General features: G+C 36.6%; 1 protein-coding gene across 1 annotated transcript in view; it reads right to left on the reverse strand.

Moving 5' to 3' along the window:
- The window catches only part of lrrc20 (leucine rich repeat containing 20), a 65,588-nt gene extending 42,736 nt beyond the window's left edge, over nt 1–22,852 (reverse strand). Inside the window, exons 1-3 of the mRNA XM_039772776.1 lie at nt 22,756–22,852; nt 13,593–13,683; nt 2,324–2,473 (exon numbers count right to left, since the gene is read on the reverse strand). Coding sequence (XP_039628710.1) covers nt 2,324–2,473; nt 13,593–13,662 — 220 coding nt within the window. The 5' untranslated portion in view covers nt 13,663–13,683; nt 22,756–22,852. The remainder of the gene's footprint in view (nt 1–2,323; nt 2,474–13,592; nt 13,684–22,755) is intronic.
- Between the last annotated feature and the right edge of the window lie 500 nt (nt 22,853–23,352).

Consider the following 23,352-nt stretch of genomic DNA (forward strand, 5'->3'; position numbering starts at 1 on the left):
AAATTCAAGGGGATTTATTAGCATGTTCTGGGATTCGGTTAATCATTTTCCAGTTTCCAGATGTCCATAGCCTCCTGTTTATCTATTTTTTTCTCTTTCAAAATTCTGTTATCTCATCTTATCTTACTTCTTTTAGATTAATGCTCCCATCCCTTATCTTCAAGCAGAGAGTATTCTTTTTTGGGAATAACTGCAGCAAAGTTAATTCTGGCTTCTTGCTGGAGAGAAAATCTGTCTCTTTCTCTAACTCAATGGAAATTATCCTTTTATGAACATATTCTCCCTTGAATACTTAACAATGAAAATCATTCAAAGGGCTCCTTCAATTATCAGAGCTTAGAAAACTCTTACAAATAATACCTGAAATTTGATTTTTTTCTGAGGAAGTATAATACTTCTAACACATTCTTGCTATATATGATATTTTTCTTTCTTTTTATCTCTGTTTCAACAAATTAATTGATCTGTGTTCTAAAATACTGGGTAGGAGAGGGGATTTACAGGGAGGGGGTTGGTTAGAGAAGGTTTATTGAGATGGTGTGTTCTTTTCCCTGTGTATATTAATACAGGTAAAATTCCGTTGCAACGGATATCTTTACAACAAAATTTTCATTACAACGGAGTATTTTTATGGACCCGACAGCTTCCCCATATGAGGTGACTATAAAAATCTTGTTACTACGAAGTACATTCAGCAGATACTTTCATTACAACGAAGTGCCCAAAAGTCCTTGAAATGCCTGAATGAATCATCCACAGAGCAGTTAGTTCTCTGGCCGCAGCTTAGTTTTGCACAATGATCCCCTAAACATAAACTTTGTAATTTTTTTTTTTCTAAAAAGAAGAAAAATCTTGGATTGCAAACGTATGTGAACTGCTGCATTTGAAGACGTTGAAAAAGCAGTTTTTATGTGGTTCAGTGATGCTCATTCAAGAAACATTCCTATTAATGCGGCACTCATTCAAGAAAATGTGAGGTTTGTAAACTCTCTTGGGACCTCCCACAACTGGATGACATGCAGAAAAGCATCCCGAAGTCCTATCTCCGCATCTATGGAAGACTGTTTATCTGTTGCCGGGGCAACAGCAGGCTCAAAGCTATGCTGTGTCTCTCAGCTATGGTGCATCTCTCCGCCAAAGTAAACAGAAAAGATATTGGTGGGTAATGCAAGGTAAAGATAACAGGTTTACTTGGTCACTGATCTGGCCACAACCCTGCCTTACTGCTGTGTCTGTGTATAGCAGAGTGGCAGATCACGCTACAATAAATAAGTGTGCCGTTCCTGTTTCAAGCTGAATAAAGCTGGTTTTGCTAAAGTACTGAGACTAAGCCTCGTGTTTTGGGGTGCACGATGTCACTTCACTGCAGCGCTATGAGCCTGATGTTGCCCTGCCACTGGCAACAGACAAACAATTTTCCACAGACGCTGCAATCGCACTTCGGGACGCACTTCAGCGTGTCATTCAGGAGTGTGGGGGGGTCTCAAAAGAGTTCAGAAACCTCACAATATGAAGAAGAAAAGGATGATTCGGTCCCTGATTGATAACTATGTTGCCCACAACATGCTTCTACATTTATATAATGTTCGCGTTGAATTCCTCCCACCCAATTGCACTGCAGTTCTTCAGCCATTGGATTTGGGCATCATCCGCACCCTGAAAGTGTATTATCGCAAGGAAATGCTGAGAAAAATTCTCGTCAGCATAACTTGAAGGCAGGAGGAGATTAAAATTAACGCGAAAGAAAGTATTGAAATGATTGCAAACGTCTGGATGCAAGTTAAAGAAAGCACTATAGTAACAAATACAGAATGTCATTACAACAAAATTTTCGTTACAAAGAAATATTTTTTAGGTCACTGGGAGTTCGTTGTAATGGAATTTTACCTGTATATATTTTCCTTAACTGCATTATTTTAATACTTCATGCATTATAATATTTTGTGAATAATAAAAAATAGATAAAAAAAGAAAAAAAATAATTGTAAAACTAGTTTAACTTGGTAATAGCAGGGATTCAAAAATTGAGATATTCAAATACATAAATCATTGTTCCACATGCTGATTTTACCATTAAATCTAGTTTGTGCTAATGAACACTTATAAATAATAAATAGATTATAAAAATTATAGGGAATAAATTATATAAACTATGTAAAAAAAAATAAAATCACAGATAAATTGCAAAAACAAAAAGAAAACATATAATGTTAAAAATAGTATATTCTACACTTCCACCAGGAAGATCAGATCATAATACTAAAGTTCTGGATGGTATAATAAATAAGAGAGATGATCAACTAACAAAAAGCAAATACTATACCTCTTAGCTGGCTGAAGGTAGCAATGAACTTGCTTGTCACTGCCTTAAGTTCATTATCAGCTAAATTTATAACATGAATATTGTCCGTTACGCTCCTCAAAACTTTATAAACTCCTTCTGGAAAGCTAATCAATTTACAGGCAGCCAAATCTGAAAAAAAGCATAAAAATAAAGAAAGTCAAGCATTTCCCTCCTCTAGCAATGGCCTTTCCAATAAAGAAACCAGATTTGATTTTTTTCAACAAAAATAAAAATAGCACAGACAGCACACATTGATTAGTTTTATGCTAATACTTTATTGCTTTATCACTGTAGGACAAAGTGTGTATTGCCCATTCTGCTAGACCTTTCAGTAGCACACAAGGCTTATTAAGATGGCAGATTTAACAAAAATGGAGAAATTCAGCTGCACATCCTAAACCCAACCTGCAATTCCTAAATAAATGAATGAATGAATGGTTAAACAGTTCTTAACATATTAGCATATTAGTTAGTCTTCATCTGATAACAAAAGTGTAAATCTTTATAGTGACAATGAAGCGCTAAATGGACATTTATTTTTGGATTTTCATAGAGAACTGGACTTGCCTGCATGTGATGAACAAAATAATGTTCCTTGTGATGGTCGGCAGAGGGCTTATGCCCAGCCAGGACGTCTGGAAGGACCAGGGGCCTCATTTATAAACGGTGTGTACGCACAGAAATGTTGCGTAAGAATGTTTCCACATTCAAATCACAATGTATAAAACCTAAACTTGGCATAAAGCCACACACAGGGTACCTCATACCCTGTTATACGCAAGTTCTCCACTCGGTTGACTGGTGGCACCCAGCATCAAAGCAGTGCTACTGTTCCTGTGTGGTTACCCTTTCTTTCTTAGATCCACATTCCTGATGCGGCTTTATAAATACACTGAAATTGACTGCATATTGTTTATTAGTGTAATGTATCTGATTGTAATTAACCTGTAACAATATAATGGTCCAGGGAATAGCCATAGTATTCCAAATACCATAACTGCTTTAGCATTGTTACTCTCACTACACCTTCTTTTTCTTGTTTCAGCTGCTCCCATTAACACTAGAATTACCAGAGCCTATGAAAAAACTCGTAAATCCATCCCAACTTAAATCGCTTCTTAAGTTGTTTTTTTTTTATTCACTTTTCATTCTCTCAGTCGTGTTCAGGATCCCCCAAATCTGACACTGCTGTTTTCACATAAAGATGCGCTATAGCTCTGCAGCGTACTTGTGACTGCATTCTCGTACCAATGCTTGCGAAATGAAGTGCCTGCATGCACTTTTTGTGGCATTACACGTCTATTTTTTGAGCATGCCCGTGTCGCTCAAACACAGGAACATATGTTGGTGTACAAGTATAACAAAACAAGTGCACTTTTATTCTAGATTATAAGTGAAGAAAAAATAAAGCAAGTTACAGTAGGCGGTTGATATGACAGCTTGCATGGTGCAATGCTAGGAACTGCTGATTTCCAATTCGTGCTATATAAAATCATCACATTCAAATATTAACAGTTCCCACACACCCTTCCTACATTTACAACATGTGTACTTGTTGCAGTGTACACATCTCTCTGTGCTATGGTTCCCATTACACTGAATGAGCACCTGACACTGTATTTTTTCCCTATATAAACAACATTCGAGCTATAGCGCGTCTTTATGTGAAGACAGCAGTGTCAGATGGGGAGGAGGGGATTATGAACGCGACTGAGAGAATGGAACTGAATTAAAAAAAAAAAAAGCTAACCTTTACAATTATCATGCATTTACACTGGCTCTTACAGACTGACTGAAATCAAATATATGTTTTTATTCTAAAATAGTACAGTACATGCAATATTATTTGAAAACGAACAGCGTCAGATCGGGTTTGAATACAGGCTGACGCTATTACAGAAGGCGTCAGCTTATTCAGTGCAGCAGTTTCAACGCACAGTACAAGCAATATTAATTTGAAAACAAACAGCATCAGATCTGGCGCATATTCAAACCCGATCTGACGCTGTTCGCTTTCAAATAGTATTGCATTACTGCGATGATGTTTTTACATATATTGACTCTTTCATTCATCTTGCGGTTTGTAATCAGTGACCACGTGTTTTTTCCCCTGATCTTGCCAGTGTGCACATGTTGCTGTATGGTGGTGTTTCTTTTGTACTCCAGGACATGCAGAGGACAGAATAGTACAGAGCAGTAAGTTCAGCGCTATATGCAATCAGACAGAAAGGCAGAGAAGGCACTAGATATATAAATAAACAGGGAAGGCACTGTATAATAGATATATAAAAAAACAGCTAAAGGGATAGATATATAGATAGATAGGAAGGAAAGGCACTATATGATAGGCAGACAGGGAAGCTCCTATATAATAATAAAATTACTGTTATTACTATATAGATAGACAGGGAGTTCAGGCAGGCAGAATGGCGAAGGTTAAAAATAAATAAATAAATAAATTTTCTCCCCAGCAGGGAATTGAACTCAGATCTTTTGAGGTACACCAAGTCTGCTGCACTCTAAGTGACGAAATCTTACCAGTACGCCACGGTGAAAGTGTTTATGAAAGTGTTTATTTGATCTTTGGCTTTCAGGCTTCACACATTTTATAGTTTATGCCTACATTTTGTAACATTTATTAGTAAAATATGAAAAAGTTTCTGTTTTAACATTGTGTTTACACAGATTAATGTAGAAACGGAACACACATGAAACGTGTGTGTTCCAAATAACATCTATTATTTCCACGCTAAAACTCCACTTCACTCCCACATAATAGAGGCATGAGCTGGGAGAAGTTCGTGCACGTTCCAAGTCGGTGGGGGGATGGAATAGCCAGCTGCTTGCAGTTTGTTTTTATCGGCACATTTACAGGACAAAGGAGGCCGGCGGAGAGGTGAGAATGGTTTTAAGAAGCGATTTAAGGTGGAACGGATCTACGAGTTTTTTCATAGACTCTGGTAATTCTAGTGTTAAGGGTTGCCACAGTGGATTATCTTTTTCCATGTTACTCTCACTGCACCACTCAGAGTATTTTTATCACTGTATCTGAGTGGGGAATCACAGCAGCAGCTGATTGGAAAGAGAATTATTGGTATTACAGCATCAAGCATGTGCTGCCTCAACCACGGGAAAACGTTTCAAAGCCTTTCCTGTACAGACCTCGCAGTTCAGAAACAGTTTCATCCCAAGAACTATAAACACACTCAATCAATTGCTCCTTGTAGAACTGTTTGTAATTATAAGTACAATTACCCCACTGTAAACTTGCACTACAGTTATAATATTGCACAACCTGCGCCACTTTATAAAGCGCGTATTTACATATGATGACGATATCATTTTTAAGATAAATTGCACCAAAATATGTTGATTATATTATACAGATAAAACTTTAACTTAATTTAAATAATCTGTATTGTTAATAATTAAACATGTGAGAACACAGTGCCGCAGCGCTAGCAAGTTCACGTATTGTTCCTGCCTCGCGCTGTATAGTTGCGGAGGCTGGCGTGACACAGGAAGGATAGATGGATAGAATAATTAAACACATACTATGAAAATATTTCAATGTTCCTTAAAAGTTTTGAAGAATCGTCGTTATAAGCTTACAGATGGCTTAACGTCTATTACAGAGCTGATTGTGTGGTGATTGGGTATTTGGAGAAAGAAAAGTAAGGACAGGAATTGGAGGTTAGTAAGTTTGAAAGAGACAGTACTGCTACAATAAATTATTTCATCGGTCACGCATGGTGCAGCAGCATCTTGTGTGAGACATGAACAATCACTGTGCCACCATATTCCCATGTTTAATAACATGCTTTCATTCCAGTCATCATGAAAATGATATCACGTATACATCTCAGTATTTTAAATATTCAGAGAGCTGTAATATCACGAATGTAATGGATTCTGTGTCCTGTCGAAGAAAGAGAAAGAACGGAAGCACGTAGTGATTCACACACATAGAGCACATAGAAGATCAAATACAAAACAAAGCATTTAAAGTGCTACTTTAGTTACGATGGGATTTGAGAAACTAGTAAATTAAACGATTTTAAGATGAAGTTTATGATGTTCTACTTTAATGACAAAATTAACTAACTTTGATTAAAGTGGAAATTTCGACATTAAAGTTGACATTTCGTGCTTTTTCCCCACTGTGTACCTTTTTTTTCTCTGTACCCTAATAAGCTTTCATATGACACTCAGACAGTGGGCTACAACTCACCTTTGCACGGCGACTTTGATATGTGACTTCTTTTTTATTTCGGGCACTGTGCGACTTTGTGAACTTGAGCTTTCAAGTTTCTCCAACACGCTATGTCACTCGATCAACTTCCTTTTGTTGATTATACCACTGTTTAAATCAACAAATAGTATGTATTTCCATGCCTCCACTTGGTATTCCCTGAAATTCTTTTCCCCTGTGCTTTTCCCATTGTCTTTTCACAGAACGAAGAGATTAAGGGCTATTTATATTGATTTGCATATTCAAAGAGGCGTAATTCTGCAAGGAATTGGGGCGGGACAGCAGGCGCGTACACATGTGTACGCAGAGATTCCTGCATCTAGATTTTTATGTGCGTAAGCACATTTCGGCTTTTGTGCATACGTCATGTTACAGTGCGAATTCTAAGCACAGCGTTATGTATGAGGTCCCAGGAGAGGGATTATATCTCCCCGGGCCATGAGAGGGCAGCCACCCTGGTCTATATGTGCTGCCGGAAGGATTACCAGGGACACCTAGAGTGCTTCCAGGTGCTCATGCGGCACTTCCGCCACACCAGGAAGTGCCGCAGGAAGATTGCCAGAGGGCACCTGGAGCACGTCCGGGTGGATATAAAAGAGGCCGCCTTCCTCCACTCATTAGCCAGAGTTGGGAGGAAGAGACAAAGCTCAGGAGAGAGGAGCAGAGGCGTTGAAAGGAAGGACTACTGAGAAGCCCGGACTTTAGAGAGGTGTTTGGTGCAGGGGGCATCTTGTTGGGTGCAGAACTATAAATATTGTAAATACAGTGATTAAAAGTGTGTGTTTGGGACTTCCTTTGTCTGTCTGTGTTGGTGTCCAGGCTGGTTTCCACATCCTATAAGCATAACCTGGATCTATAACTGGAAGGGACAATAATCTAATTATCTGAGGTTACATTGTCCTTTAAAAATTAGCTGCATTCATCTCTTGTGAGGTTTCTAAACTCTTTTGGTGACCAAACACCCCCAATCCCCCACAGGACAACATGCGATGTACATCCCAAAGTGCCATTGTCATGTCTGTGGAAGATTGCTTGTCCATTGCCGGAGTAACTGCAGGCTTACAGCGCTACAGTGGAGCGCCGTGTAATCAACTCCGAGTCGATCGCGGTCACGCTATAAGCGCCTGTCTTCGATGAGTGATGCAAGGAACATTATACATGCAGGAAACAGTATTACTTGGCCACTAGCCTGGCCACGGCCCTGCCTCACTGCTGTGTCTATGTATAGGAGGAGGAGGTTAGGAGCATGAGCTTGATACAGTGCATTGCCACACCCACCACATGACAAACCAACTCAGGATCCCATGTATAGGAGAGTGGTAAATCCCGTTACTATAAATAACCGTGCTGTTCCTGTTTCAAGCTGAGTAAAGCTGGTTTTGCTAAAGTACTAAGACTCAGCCTCGTGTATTGGGGTGTAAGCCGGTGACTCACATGTCACACTCTCTAAAATCTCTTGCACTCTCTGAAACAACCACTCCCTAAAACCTAAAAACTGATGAATCATTCTCACTTTGGGGAGCTGAACGCTGACAATCTCTTCTCTTTGTGGACCTGTAAGCAGAGATTCAATCTGCCAAGCCAAGCTTTGTACCAGTGACTGAGCCCAGTCTGAGAAGACTGGGAAGCAGCCATTATTTCACAAAGGGAATTTCCACTTGCAAACTCTTGTGCTAGAAAGAGTAATGCTTTCCCTATTAAGTTGCAGATGCCACAGTAAATGGCCTAACACAAATGCACAGCACACCAGTCACAAAGAGAAATGTAAGGAGAATCCTCCCCTTGAACCCAGATGAACAACAACAACAGCTCCACACAGCATTGGACATAATCCTTAAAGCCTTGGTGTCATAAGAGTGTTTATCTGTACCAAGATAAATTAGTACTCAAAATAGTCAGTAAACAGCCAGCCTCTTCAATGTTATGTTCATCTGTCTCATCTGTCTTCTATGTCGATATAAATACAGTCATCATATCATCTCTATAATGATTATGTTTATCAATAAATTGTATTACTCTTTTTCTTAAAACAAGTGTCCTTCAGGTACCTTGATATAAGTATAATGGCTGGAGACCACCTCCAACAGACAAAAGTAAGGAAAATGAAGCAGGAGCCTTACTAAATTATTTAATTAATTACTGGAATTTTCTTCTTTCCTATGTTATTTTGCTGTCCCTTGGAGTGGGAAAGTTAAAATCACTCACTTTCTTACGCAGGTCAGTCTATCATGTCTATTTTTTTTTTTTATTCAAAACACTAACAGAAATGTCACTTTTACCAATCAGAAGTTTACCCTAATTTTTACATTTGAAACATTCATCCTTTACTGGACCGTCTTAAACTAATTTATGGTTACAGGAGGTTAGAGCCAATTAAGGCAGCATCAGAGAAACTAAATCTGAGCAGAGCACCAGTAAGATATAAGGTACATTTAGGCAAATACTTTGGGATAAAAAGGCTAGATCAGGTTGAAATTTAAACCTAGTCATCAATACGGTGAAACAGCACCTAAGCCACTATGCTGTTACACTGGAAAACATCAGTAAACATGACAATTTCAACCGGATAGAAAATGACTGTTGTTGCCAAGTAAACAAACTGAATAATGAAAGATTTTCTTATACAGAGTATGTCTTTGAACATGTTTCCAGAAAACAGCAGTAGGCTATAAATCTGTACTCATGTACTTATTGTCCTCCTTTCATCTGCTTAAGTGTTTGATGGGCCCAATATTAGGCCATGAAAATGGGGGTGCTGGGGGTCCTTGATTAAGAATGCTGTAAAAAAAATACATTTCTGCTAAAACACAGGAATAGTATTGTGTGGTACTCTAATCAATACACCAAAAACAGTGTATTTTCAGTAACACTTCATTGTTCTTTATGTCAGCAGTTCACTAAAAACTATTAATACAATGATTGCCCCATCTAGAGGCCACTTTAATTCAGTACATTTATAGTTTAAAATTCCACACCATTTTAGTGATTTTTAATAATTGAATATGAATGAAGATACCTAATACTTATACTGTAGACTACCTAATTGCATGAATAGACTTCCTTGTAAATTCAAAAAGGAAATACATTCAAATGTCACAAAAATGTATATGCAAAAACCTACAAAAGGAAATAAAATGTATTCTTGTACATGGTAACATTTCCTAAACCCAGTAAGATAAATTTTAATATGGTATATTAATAGGTCTAAATTAATCATTTTTGTATTTTTAAATGTAGACATTAATTTGGTGGTGTGTTTTGCATTTATGACATTAATATTAAGATGTAGCATTCATCTCTCTACTCATTTTCTAAACCTACTACTGTAATTTCAATTTTTACATGGGAATGAAGTCTATCTTGGCTGCATTGGGCACAAGGTAACAAACAGTCTGAAAGGAAAGGTCAAGCCTTCATGGCAAACATACACATAAAAAAATCCACTGTCACTCATATGTGGCCAATTTACAAATATCAAATCACTTAACAAGCACATCTCTGTGATGAACAAGGCTATTACCGAGGAAATATGGTGTGCATGCTAACATATCACAGTTTGAGCTATGACTTACTGTTTGACCCTGTGCATTTCAATTATCTCACCCCCACTCCAAATCTAGAATACATCTTTAAAGACATAGCCTACTCTAACACTATAAATTGGATAAAGAAATCAGCCATATAAAACAAAATATTTTATAAATCAAAACTTGACCCAAAAATGTAACTTCTAAGGGTAAATGCACTTATTAAAAATAGCATCATTATATACATACCATAAATGTTTTTAAACAGTGATGGGTATTACCACTTAAATGACTGATTTATAATTTATTATTCAAAGAATGATAAACTATCTTAGCTCATCCTTAGTTAATCATGTGTAAATACTAAAATGTTAATTGATTATTACAGAAATCTTCATAATTGTGTTAGCACAGCTGAAACCTGTTATTCTTTTCAATAAAAAAGTATATTGCCTTTCCTTGGGATCCAAGGCATGGGTATTCCTAAACTTTAACTCTAGGCTCCAAAATTGCCAAAATGGAACAGTTTTTTCAAGAAACATATCAGTATATTGTTGTTTTGTGCAATGAATGTTATTCTCTGCAGCTGATTGCCAAAATACTGAAGATTTCGTAAAAAGGAATCCACCACTGTCCTGAGAGAAGAGGGCACACTGGATCTAACTAGGATAGAAAAAGAAGCAGAGGATCCAGATCTTCACATAAAATGTGAATAAAATCTACAACTGTACCAAACAACAAGAATATGAGGTCCCAAACACAGATTCCTTACAGGTCCTCATCTGACTGCTTTCTTAAATAGTACACTAACAAATAAAGAGAAAAGATTAATATGAGCAAAAGAGCACAGACATTTCACATAAGATGACTCGAAAAATGTATTATGGATGGATAAGTCTAAGCTTGAGGGGTTTTTCATTGTTGCAGACCACACTGGCATTTGGCAAGTACATGGTTTTGGTGGCAGGTGAAAAAAAATTGGAAAAGAGATGAGAAAATTATAATGCACACTTTTTTAGAAGATATGTTTTCCTGTAAATTTAAGCAGACAGACAGCCAGTAAAACTACAGTCAGGTTTCCTCCAGACGCTCCTGTTTCCTCTTACAGTCCAAAGACATGCAGGTTAAGTGAACTGGCAATGTTACATTAGCCCTAGTGTGTGTTTGTGTGTTCAACCGGTAATGGACTGGCACCCTGTTTAGGAACTGTTTCCTGCCTTACATCCTATGCTTGCTGAACCTCAACCTCCCTGAAACTCTGCCTTGGATAAGAAGGTTAAGAAGATGGATGAATGAATAGTGATTCAACTTTATCACACAGTCTTTGCTGCCATCTTGTGGACAAAACTAAATAATAAATCCTAGGCACTTCTCTCGATGTTTAGAATTCTACCCCCACGATGTCAACTTTTGTTGACAACTGTCTAGGAAGAGTTAAACAAATACAATACTTCTTGTTAAGGTCACAAATGATCATTAGAGCCAATGCATTCTAAATATAGACCACTTTTTCGTATTACACTGCGATTATATGACTAAAAGAACCATTCAAGACTTATAATGTTCAAAAATATTAGGGATAAAAACAGAACTGAAACTTTATCTGGATTAATGTTTATACAATAAAGTTTACAAAGCACTTTAATTTTTGAAAACCTGCCTATTTTCCTAAGCTCGGAATTAATGTATTTCAGAATACAAGATATAAATAAACAGACTACGTTATTGTTTTACTTACTTTCAAAAGTTTTGATCTTTAAGTGCCTTATTTCAGCTCATTTGCCTAAGATTTAAATATTTTTAGGAGGGTGACAATAAATAAGAATAGTTTTGCAGATCTCTTTGTGTGCTGCCACGTCACTTTTACCCTTGCAATTCAATTATGACACATATTTTACCTTTGCTTTTCAATGCATTTATATGGGCCATAAAGTGACATGTCATCTCATATTCTGGTTAGAGAAACTGTGTTATTGGTCTTCACGAAACCTGGTTTACAGAGGTACATTTCTCCACTAATAAACCTGTTATATGGTCATATAAACCCTTAACCAGGGTTCAGTTAAGAATTCTATAGTCCTCACAGTTTCATTAGCAATAGCAAATTAAAGGTATTATACATTATGTTGTCTTTTAACTTTTTAATGTAACAAGCAAGCTAACACAATACTTATTTTATTGATGTAAAAATACTTAATTATTATAGCAGCATCATTAGCTGTAAGGTATGAAGCTTGCATACTGGGATATTATCTGGGCTCAATCGCACAACCAAGCAGAAAAGATTGTGCTGTGTGCCGTCCAGTGTAACAAAAAACATTAACAAAGTGTCAGTCTAGTTTTCATCGAGCTATTTGCTATAGATATGTTTCAACAATAAAATCTGGGGCTCAGGTCAAAAGGCATAAAAAGAGGACGGATATTATTTACTTCATAGCACACGAAGGAGTAAATTTGTTTATAAAACACAAGAAAATTTTCACAGGCTTCATGCTTGTTTTTAGATTTACAGTGGCTACGCAGTTTAATGATGTCAGAGCATTTCACAACATAAAACTCCAGAAGATTCCTAGCTCATGTACATGTGGATATTTAAGAAAAATGCCAGCAACTCCTAGTGCAATACAAAGACACCAAAAATGCAACAGAATGTGAAAGAATTAGTAACTTCCAATAGAAATGACTATCTCCATTATAAAAATACTGACATATTAGCAGCAGCTGTTTCAAAAGTATTAACAGTATATTAAGCTAAAATAATCATGATTTAAAAAATTGAGCCAAATAAGACATTCAAGAGTGTGAAGGCCCAATTGATAAAATCTGCGCCTTACAACTGCATTCATACTAGTAATTTTAGAAATACCTTCTTAAATTCAGCACCCTTGTACTGTGTGTAATTTTTGCCCCCACAGTACAAAAGAAGACCTAGCTAATGCTGGAGCTGCGCAGAAAAGAACAATCAAAATCATCCATGCACTATAGCATTCATCCAACTCTAACAGGCTAAGAGAATTCATTATAGAACAAAGAAGGCTTCTTTGAGACCTACACCAAGTCTTTAAAATTATCAAAAACATCAATGAAGTGGATTTTAGTAGAACTGCTACAGTTAAATTATGAATCGCATACTCTAGGAAAACACAGCAGACTTGGGGAAGTGTTTTCTTCTCACATAAGGTTGTGGGAATCTAGAACTACTAAGTAATGCAGTTGAGACAGAAACCTTGACTAATTGAAAAAAAAATCTTATGACAAATAAAATTATTTTGCTTTTCTTTTTCTGCAAAAAATTCAAATTATGCAAATAATGAAACGAACTGCCCATTGCTTAAAAAATGCTTCTGCAGCTGTTTCAGAAATGCAACTGAGCAGCAGCTGAGCAGTTATTTTGTGCATGATCATCAAAAAGCTACTTTTATGATAACATACTGAATTTACTACATTTAATACAAACAAAAATATGTACCTAGAGTATCTGCTCCTTTCTCCACAGTTTCATTAATCCTTCTTGCAACGTTGGCCACAGCTTCCCCCATTCTACTTTTTTATATGTGCATCTGTACAAAACATTAAAAGTCAGAACAATTAAACAGAAAATTTCAAAAGATTTCAAATGTAAAGTAACAAATGTATAATGCAATTGATTGTATTAAACATGTAAAAATCAAATTAATTTGTTGCTGATTAGATTAGTAATGTTCATGTTGCATGCTCACAATTTAAAAGAAAATCTACAAAACACTCAAAAAAGCCTTAAAAACTTTGCCAGCTTACCTTACACAATGGAAGAATAAAACTTGTTTCTCTTTTTTAAATGGCACATAAAGAACATTTTTCTTTTATGTTTTTGAGAATCGTTTCTTTTGGGGATTTTTACATCTTTTTGTTATACATTTCTCCACCAAAATAAAAAATAAATAATACAAACATATTTAATATGAAGTACGGTATACAACTAATATTGTTTTCATCTTACGAGTGACTAACACCATTGTTATCATATATTGTTACTATGTTTTAATAATTTCCAGTAATTTATTTATATAAACAGCATTAATTAAAGTATATTCTAAAACAAAAAAATCAGGGGCCCTTACTGAATATTATTTCTGACTATATGTCAAGAGAACGTGCCATTATCTATTCCAAGTTAGGTGTCTCAAGTTATTTCTAAGCAACCATTATTTGTTGAGTATTTCAATGCAGTAATTTACACGGATATTGCATTCACATTATTATAGACAGTGTCATTCTTTGACAGATTTGCACATTTTAGGCATCGCTGAACACAATTTGACCATTTCTAGTGTGAAGTCTGTCTACGTGTGTATGTTATGTGGTGTACATTGCTGCTGAACTGATCAAGTAATTATGACCAACCTTACCTCTTAGCAATTCTGAAACACAACATCCTACTAAACAAAATCAATACACTGGGACTATAATTTTTCTACAAATAAAATTTAATTTTTTAAAATAACAATTCTACCTATTTCAATTGAAAATGTGTTCTATATTTTCATCGGTTTCCATTCTATCTATCATTTTCACTGCAAAGAAATATTTTACAGTCTATGGCTATGCACTTAAAGAGAGATGAAAGAAGGGTTTATTTGAGAGAGACAGACAGACAGACAGACCAACCGACATATTTTGACTGGTGCAGGTATGCCTAAAGATGCAGTAGGATTGATAAATTCTATTTGTTTATTCTGTACTGTTGCACTTTCACTGTTTGTAGGAAGGCAAACCAAACCCCCATACGACTGCAAGAGACTTACAGACAAGTTTTACTGTGTAGCATTACTTTCACAGACATGGCCTTCATGGAAAAGCTACAAGGAACTTTACTTGTGATCTCATCACAAGATTACCCTTTACGCATGCAAAACAACATCTGCAAAAGACAGAGACATTTTGGAAGCAAGAAAGGTATCAATCCAACATCTTTCAAAACTTCTATCTGGTAAGGATGTGACTTTTTTTAAACCTCACTTCACAGAAAAGTCAACTTCCCAAGTAAACTACCATGAATTTGCTACCCAAAGACAAGATGAAATGTCAACTTTTACCCCAGGTGTAATTGACGTTTTCATGGAACATAGAATGCCACCAATTGCCACCCACTCCACTGCTCAAAGCAGATCTCTGTTCCAGGCCTTAACAAAATGTGTTAAAGAACCTGATACCCTTTGAATCCTTGGATCAGATTAAATGGGTTGAATGCAACTATCAAGGATGTGGGCTGAAAGCCACCAGGTTTTTTAAGTGTGCTGAAAGAGATTGCAAAGAATTTAAACTACTACACTAAAAAAAGGGAGATGGCAGGTTGTTACATTTACAAAAATGAATTTACTTTATATTACATGTATTGTTTATGTTCCAATTTTGAACATAACTCCATCCATCTATCCATCTTCCAACCCGCTAATTCCGAACACAGGGTCACAGGGGTCTGCTGGAGCCAATCCCTGTCAACACAGGGCACACAAAGCAGGAACCAATCCCGGGCAGGGTGCCAACCCACCGCAGGACACACACAAACACACCCACACACCAAGCACACACTAGGGCCAAATTAGAATCGCCAATCCACCTAACCTGCATGTCTTTGGACAGTGGGAGGAAACCGGAGCGCCCGGAGGAAACCCATGCAGACACGGGGAAAACATGCAAACTCCACACAGGGAGGACCCGGGAAGCGAACCCGGGTCTCCTAACTGCGAGGCAGCAATGCTACCACTGCGCCACTGTGCCGCCCTGAACATAACTCGATCACGTTTAATTTATTGAATCTTGTGGGATGTACAATATACTAATTTCAGTCATTTAGGTAGAAGTCAAAATAGTTATATTTAGTCCTCACTGGAAATTAATACGCACCAAGCTGATTCATCGTCAGCAGAAGTTGGATAACTTGGCAGTAAAGTCATGTGACTATCAAAGAAGCAACAGTTTGTATGTTTGAGTTATTGTCACCGGTTAAGAGCAAAAGGTTAGTGAAATAGTGGAAAAAAACAATGCATGATTGCAGTTGCCAAATTTGCTTGTTTAAAAATAAAAAAAATTCTTGTGAAAGAAGGTGCCAAGCAGCAATTTTTGCATTTTATAATTTTACTAATATATAACATCTATTTTATAATATATACAGTTACATAAATATAAATATGTGCATTTTATAATATAACACTCTATCCAAGGTGCATTTTGTATTCATATTTAGTTATACATTGGTAATGGCATTCTGACTTAGCCAAAGAAGCAGTGTTCTTGTACAACTGTTGTACATTTCAGCTTTTGAATACTAATCTTTTGCATTTTTTGTTGGTTTGTATTGTTTTTACCAAATAAAACTAGTTTTGGTGTTAGCAAACCTGTTAATTTCTTATTAATAACTTTGAACATGAACTATAAAATGATACTGGAAGAAGTATAATTCACAACCTAAAAAGGTTATATAGCTAAGTAACTCAGTGAGGTGCATTTTTAAAAAAGTTTCTAAAACAATTGTTCATTGAACATAATATCATTAATTTAACAGAGAATTCAAAAATTGAATTCAATTTATATAAAAATATCATTTTGTTTTAGGATATACTAATTTAGTGCGTTAAGCATAATTAAATTATTTTTGACAAAAACAATTTTATTATGTATAACCGATGTACATTTTTTATTATTTTAATCTGATATGCCATTTAATTCAGTTTAATAAGCACCTGCTTAAGACAGTCAATAGTCTTTACATCAAAAAAGTTTAGTGAGCAATTTAAAGGGGGGGGGGTCCTCTGATAGCTTCCTAATTTCTGTAATCTACAAAGACATTTCTCTGAAGAGCAATATTGTTCAGAATTTTGAACAATCATACCTCTGCGCATATTAATATGTACCAAACTCACTTTGCCCTTTAACCAAGGCCTTAAAAATGGTGAGCTGCATTCAGCTGTTGAGACAATGGTGTAATCTAAGCTGGAACAAGCATTTTTACTGTTGGTATACCATGTCTTAAGATATACTAAAATGATAGCTTGAGTATTCAGAAATAAACATAATGACAAGCAGATGCTGCCCACAGTAAAAACTATGACAGTAAACTACTAGCAATAAGATATGGATCTCGGAAAGTCTATAAACAGAAAACAGCTTTCTTGTTGCCAAATTTATTAAGAAGATACGTTTCTGAAAGAGCAAACTGTTGTATTTCTAAAGAAATAGTACTGCAGCTATTTCTGGCAGCTTGCTTCAAAAAATATGTAACATTCTACAAGGGCAAATGTTGAGCAGTACCACCTTAATTCTGTCAATCAAAAGTAACTTGTCAAATGATAAAACAGTTTTGCCTGTTTTTTTTCGGTTTTGCACCTACTGCATTGTCAACACTCTGTATCCTAGTGTGTGTGTGTGTATATATATATATATATATATATATATATATATATATATATATATATATATATATATATATATCTTGTCACATAAGTGCACATGGGAGGCAGCTAAGGGGCTGGAATAAGGTGGGCAACCCCGAATCAGACCGGGACATGGCAGAGTGCACCGATTCTTTTCCTCGCTTTCCTGCAGACCATTTACTGGAAATTCCGCCTGGCCTTGTTTACGTCATTTCAGGGTCAGAACCAATGGATGCAGACCTATCCGGTTCTGGCCCCCTTGATGTCATGACCGGGCCCGAGCCTATGGTTGAAGACCCTTTCGGTCCCGGCCCCTATGACGTCACTTCCTACACTGACCTTTAAAAACCTCCACATTTCCCCTATTCCCTCAGTTCTGTTTTGGACTCGGTCTGTGCACATAGGTGCTATTATTTGTTTGCAATTTAGCAGCCAGGGAAACTATATATGGGTGGCTGCCCCAAACCTTGCTATGGCTCTTGTGCAAGTTTGTGACATATGAAAAAGTTTGGGAACCCCTCTTAATTCTTTGGATTTTTGTTTATCACTGGCTGAGCTTTCAAAGTAGCAACTTCCTTTTAATATAATTCATGCCTTATGGAAATAGTAGTTCAGAGGTAACATTAAGTTTACTGGATTAACAGAAAATATGCAATATGCATCATAACAAAATTAGACAGGTGCATAAATTTGGGCACCCCAACAGAGATATTACACCAATACTTAGTTGAGTCTCCTTTTGCAAATATAACAGCCTCTAGACGCCTCCTATAGCCTTTGACGAGTATCTGGATTCTGGATGGAGATATTTTTGACCATTTTTCCATACAAAATCTCTCCAGTTCAGTTAAATTTGATGGCTGCCAAGCATGGACAGCCTGTTTCAAATCATTCCATAGATTTTCGATGATATTCAAGTCAGGGGACTGTGACGGCCATTCCAGAATATTGTACTTCTCCATCTGTATGAATGCCTTTGTAGATTTCGAACTGTGTTTTGGGTCATTGTCTTGTTGGAATATCCACCCATGCGTAACTTCAACTTTGTGACTGATGCTTGAACATTATCCTGAAGAATTTGTTGATATTGGGTTGAATTCATCCAATCCTCAACTTTAACAAGGGCCCCAGTCCCTGAACTAGCCACACAGCATGATGGAATTTCCACCAAATTTGACAGTAGGTAGCAGGTGTTTTTCTTGGAATGTGGTGTTCTTCTTCCGCCATGCAAACCACTTTTTGTTATGACCAAATAACTCAATTTTTGTCTCATCAGTCCAAAAGCACTTTGTTCCAAAATGAATCTGGCTTGTCTAAATGAGAATTAGCATACAACAAGTGACTCTGTTTGTGGAGTGAGGGCAGAAAGGGCTTCTTTCTCATCACCCTACCATACAGATGTTCTTTGTGCAAATTGCACTGAATTGTACAATAGAATGATGTACAGATACACCACCTGCAGCAAGATGTTCTTGTAGGTCTTTGGAGGTGATCTGTGGGTTGTCTGTAACCATTCTCACAATTCTGCGCATATGCCGCTCCTGTATTTTTCTTGGCCTGCCAGACTTGTGTTTAACAGCAACTGTGCCTGTGGCCTTCCATTTCCTTATTACATTCCTTACAGTGGAAATTGACAGTTTAAACCTCTGAGATAGCTTTTTGTTGCCTTCCCCTAAACCATGATACTGAACAATCTTTGTTTTCAGATCTTTTGAGTGTTGCTTTGAGGATCCATTGCTATCACTCTTCAGAGGAGAGTCAAAGGGAAGCACAACTTGCAATTGACCACCTTAAATACCTTTTCTCATGATTGGACACACCTGTCTATGAAGTTCAAGTCTTAATGAGCTAATCCAACTAATTTGGTGTTGCAGGTAATCAGTATTGAGTAGTTACATGCATTCAAATCAATAAAATTGCAAGGGTACCCAAATAGGTAGGAAATGAAAGACATACCACTGTTATCTTTTTTGTTGAAAGCAGAGTAAATTATTATGCAGGCTGAGAGGGGTTGCCAAACGTTTTCATATGACTGTGTGTGTGTGTGTATACTGTATATATATACACTGTGTGCACAATTATTAGGCAAGTGAGTATTTTGACCATATCATCATTTTTATGCGTATATTCCAACTCCAAGCTGTATTAACTTGAATGCTTATTGGATTTAAGCACATCAGGTGATGTGTATTTGTGTAATGAGGGAGGGTGTGGCCTAAGGAGATCAACACCCTATATCAAGGTGTGCAGAATTATTAGGCAGCTAGTTTTCCTCGGGCAAAACGGGCCAAAAAAGAGATTTAACTGACTCTGAAAAGTCAAAAATTGTAAAAAGTCTTTCAGAGGGATGCAGCACTTTTGGAATTGCTAAGATATTGGTGTGTGATCACAGAACCAAACATTTTGTTGCAAATAGTCAACAGGGTCGCAAGAAACGTGTTGAGAACAAAAGACGCAAATTAGCTGCCAAAGATTTGAGAAGAATCAAACGTGAAGCTACCAGGAACCCATTATCCTCCAGTACTTTCATATTCCAGAGCTGCAACCTACCTGGAGTGCCCAGAAGTACAAGGTGTTCAGTGCTCAAAGACATGGCCAAGGTAAGGAGGGCTGAAACCCAACCACCACTGAACAAGAAACATAAGTTGAAACGTCAAAACTGGGCCAAGAAATATCTGAAGACAGATTTTTTTCAAAGGTTTTATGGACCGATGAGATGAGAGTGACTCTTGATGGACCAGATGGATGGACCTGTGGATCAGTAATGGGCACAGAGCTCCACTCCAACGTGGAGGTGGGGTACTGGTATGAGCTGGTATTTTTAAAGATGAGCTAGTTGGACCTTTTTGCATTGAAGATGAACTCAAAATCAACTCCCAAACCTACTGCCAGTTTTTCGAAGACACTTTCTTCAAACAGTGATACATACCTCTTTCTCTCTTTTTAAGTCTAGACTAAAAACTCACCTATTCAAAATAGCTTATCCCACATAACTTTCTCCATTTTCCTATCTTGGAACTGTTTTATGTTTTATGTTTTTATGATCTTGTAAATTACCTGCTCTTTTGCCTGCTTTTTAATTTTCTTACTTTTATTATTATTTTTTACTGTGTACAGTGTCCTTGAGTGTTTTGAAAGGCGCTTTAAAATAAAATGTATTATTATTATTATTATTATTATACAGGAAAAAGACCATGATTTTTATGCAGGCCAATGCTCCATCACTTGCATCGAAGTTCTCCACTGCGTGGCCAGCCAGTAAAGGCCTTAAAGATGAAGGAATAATGACATGGCCCCCTTCCTCATCTGACCTAAACCCTATCGAGAACTTGTGGGCACTTCTTAAACGCTAGATTTACGGGGGAGAAAAACAATACACCTCTCTGAAGAGTGTCTGGGAGGCTGTAGTCACTGCTCCACAAAAAGCCGATCGTCAACAGATCAAGAAACTGACAGACTCCATGAATGGAAAGGCTTATGACTGTTATTGGGAAGAAGGGTGGCTATATTGGTCATTGATTGATTGATTGATTTTTTTTTAAATGTCAGAGATGTTTATTTGTAAATTTTGAGGTGTTTGTTTATTATTCTCACTATAACAGATGAAAATAAACAAGTGAGATGGGAAACTTTTCATTTTTCCTTTAGTTGCATAATAAATCTGCACACTAATAGTTGCCTAATAATTGTGCACATATGTATTCCCCTGATGATGTTCACACTCACATTTCCATTGTGAAACATTCAGGTTTCAGGTTTATTAACATTTTTGATTGACTGATAGCACTGTGTTTGTTCCATATTAAAATTAATCCTCAAAAATACAACTTGCCTAATAATTGTGCACACAGTATATATATATATATATATATATACACAGTATATACACACACAGACATTGCTGACATTTTCAGCATATTTGAACAAGCAACTATAGATCTTCTTGCAAACAATGCCTAGAGGTAATGGTGATATACTTAAAACAAATGACACATAAAGTTTACCTGGTGCATTTATTCTACTAATCTAGATTTCAAAAAATACAGATTTGTCAAGTGCAAAAAATAAGTACACCACTATATTTATCTCTACTTCAAATCTATAAAATTAAGAGTCAGGTATTTTAGATTATGTGTCAATGATTAGAACCTCCTAAGGAAGTATGCAGGTGGAACCAGTCTTATTTCAACAACATATATGTAGTGTCTTGTGTTCTCTTTGCTATTGATGTATGTGATGTCATTATGCCAAAATCAAAAGAACTCTTTAAAGCTCTCAGAAAGAAGGTCGTGGATACCTATAAATCTACCAAGGAATTTAAAAAGATTGCCAAATTATTAAATCGTTTTTTTGATATCACTTCTCTAGATGATATTCACGGAGAAATTATTAAGCATCGTTTGCACATTGATAGGAAATTAACTTTTTAAATACTTAGTTTCTTACTATATTATACGTACATTTCAGGAATTGGTTTAAAAACTGAGATCCTCTTATTGTACTGGTAAGCGCCTCTCAACTAGCACAGATTTGACAGTCGTGACACCACGTGACCATAATATTTACGTTTATTCGAAAAAGACTTTTCATTTGTACCTATGAACAGAGGATATATTCTTAATTCATTTGTTATACTTAGGTAGAAGGGGACCACTCTGACCAACAAATTCTTTAACCTCAATGTCCAATAAAATACTGTACATCTTGCTCGCCTGCAGTTGCATGTGACGTGGATGGGGAAGATGAGATCAGGCAGGAGTGTGCGGTTGGGTTAATAGGTGTGTAGTCGTTCTATGACTCAGCAACTGGTGCTATTTTGGTAAGACATCGTGAATGATGAGAAGCGCTGAGCATAACGAACGCAAAACAACCACACGCATGCAGCGACTGCTTTGTTTTTAAAGCACTACAAACATACAACTAGGGAGCTGTATTTGATAGCCTGTATTGTATTCATTAATGAAATACATTTCAGACGAAACTCAGGAACATCCTAAAGGGTTAGTACATCATGCATAAATGAATGAAGAATAAGAAATTGCCACAAAATGAATGTGTCGTCAAAGATGTCAATCAGATACAATAAAGATTAAAACATTTGGAAATAAGAAGCCTTAACAATGCTAACTAGTAACTACCGTATTGTAATCGTGTAAGCATTCGTTACTTTACTTTTGCGGTAGTATCATTAAAGTAAATCTCTTACTGGATCATACTTACAAACCACTTTTGAAAAAGCCTGTCGCTCTCTCTCTATGTCTCTTGCACATTGAAGAACGGCAACAGCTGCACTTCCGAGAGAAGGACAGCCAATCAGAAGTCCTCAAACTCGCCTTATAGGCGGGTCTTGCAAAAGAATGGGCGGGGTTGATGGGGTTGAAAACCAAAATGATTGTCTGATTGTCTAGTTTTGCGTCAGCGCGATTGTTTTAGGTTAATCTGTCATGAGTGATAATGCTTTGTTGACGTTATCAACTTTACTATAATTTTAAATTTCAGTGCTAAAGTCAGATAGTGTTCAGTAATAAGGCTGACCATATTGAGAGTATTTTAGCATTAGTCACATCTCCTTGTTATTCCAATCGGTTAGTTATCGGGTGCGGGAGGGGAAACTACTATAAAGAAAGCCTAAATCATTTTGTGATGAATCTTTATTGTGACAGAATTTATGTGGTCATTATTTTGGTAAGGGTGTCTGTTTGTCCCTCTTTCTTGGCAGGGTAATCTTGTTTCTTACCAAAGAATTCAAAATGTTTATTGAGGATGCAGTGTATTCCTTGATTGAATCATTTCCTCTAACTTTTTATTTTTTTTTTA

The sequence above is a fragment of the Polypterus senegalus genome, chromosome 1 (assembly GCF_016835505.1).
Source record: "Polypterus senegalus isolate Bchr_013 chromosome 1, ASM1683550v1, whole genome shotgun sequence".
Taxonomy (NCBI): Eukaryota; Metazoa; Chordata; class Cladistia; order Polypteriformes; family Polypteridae; genus Polypterus; species Polypterus senegalus.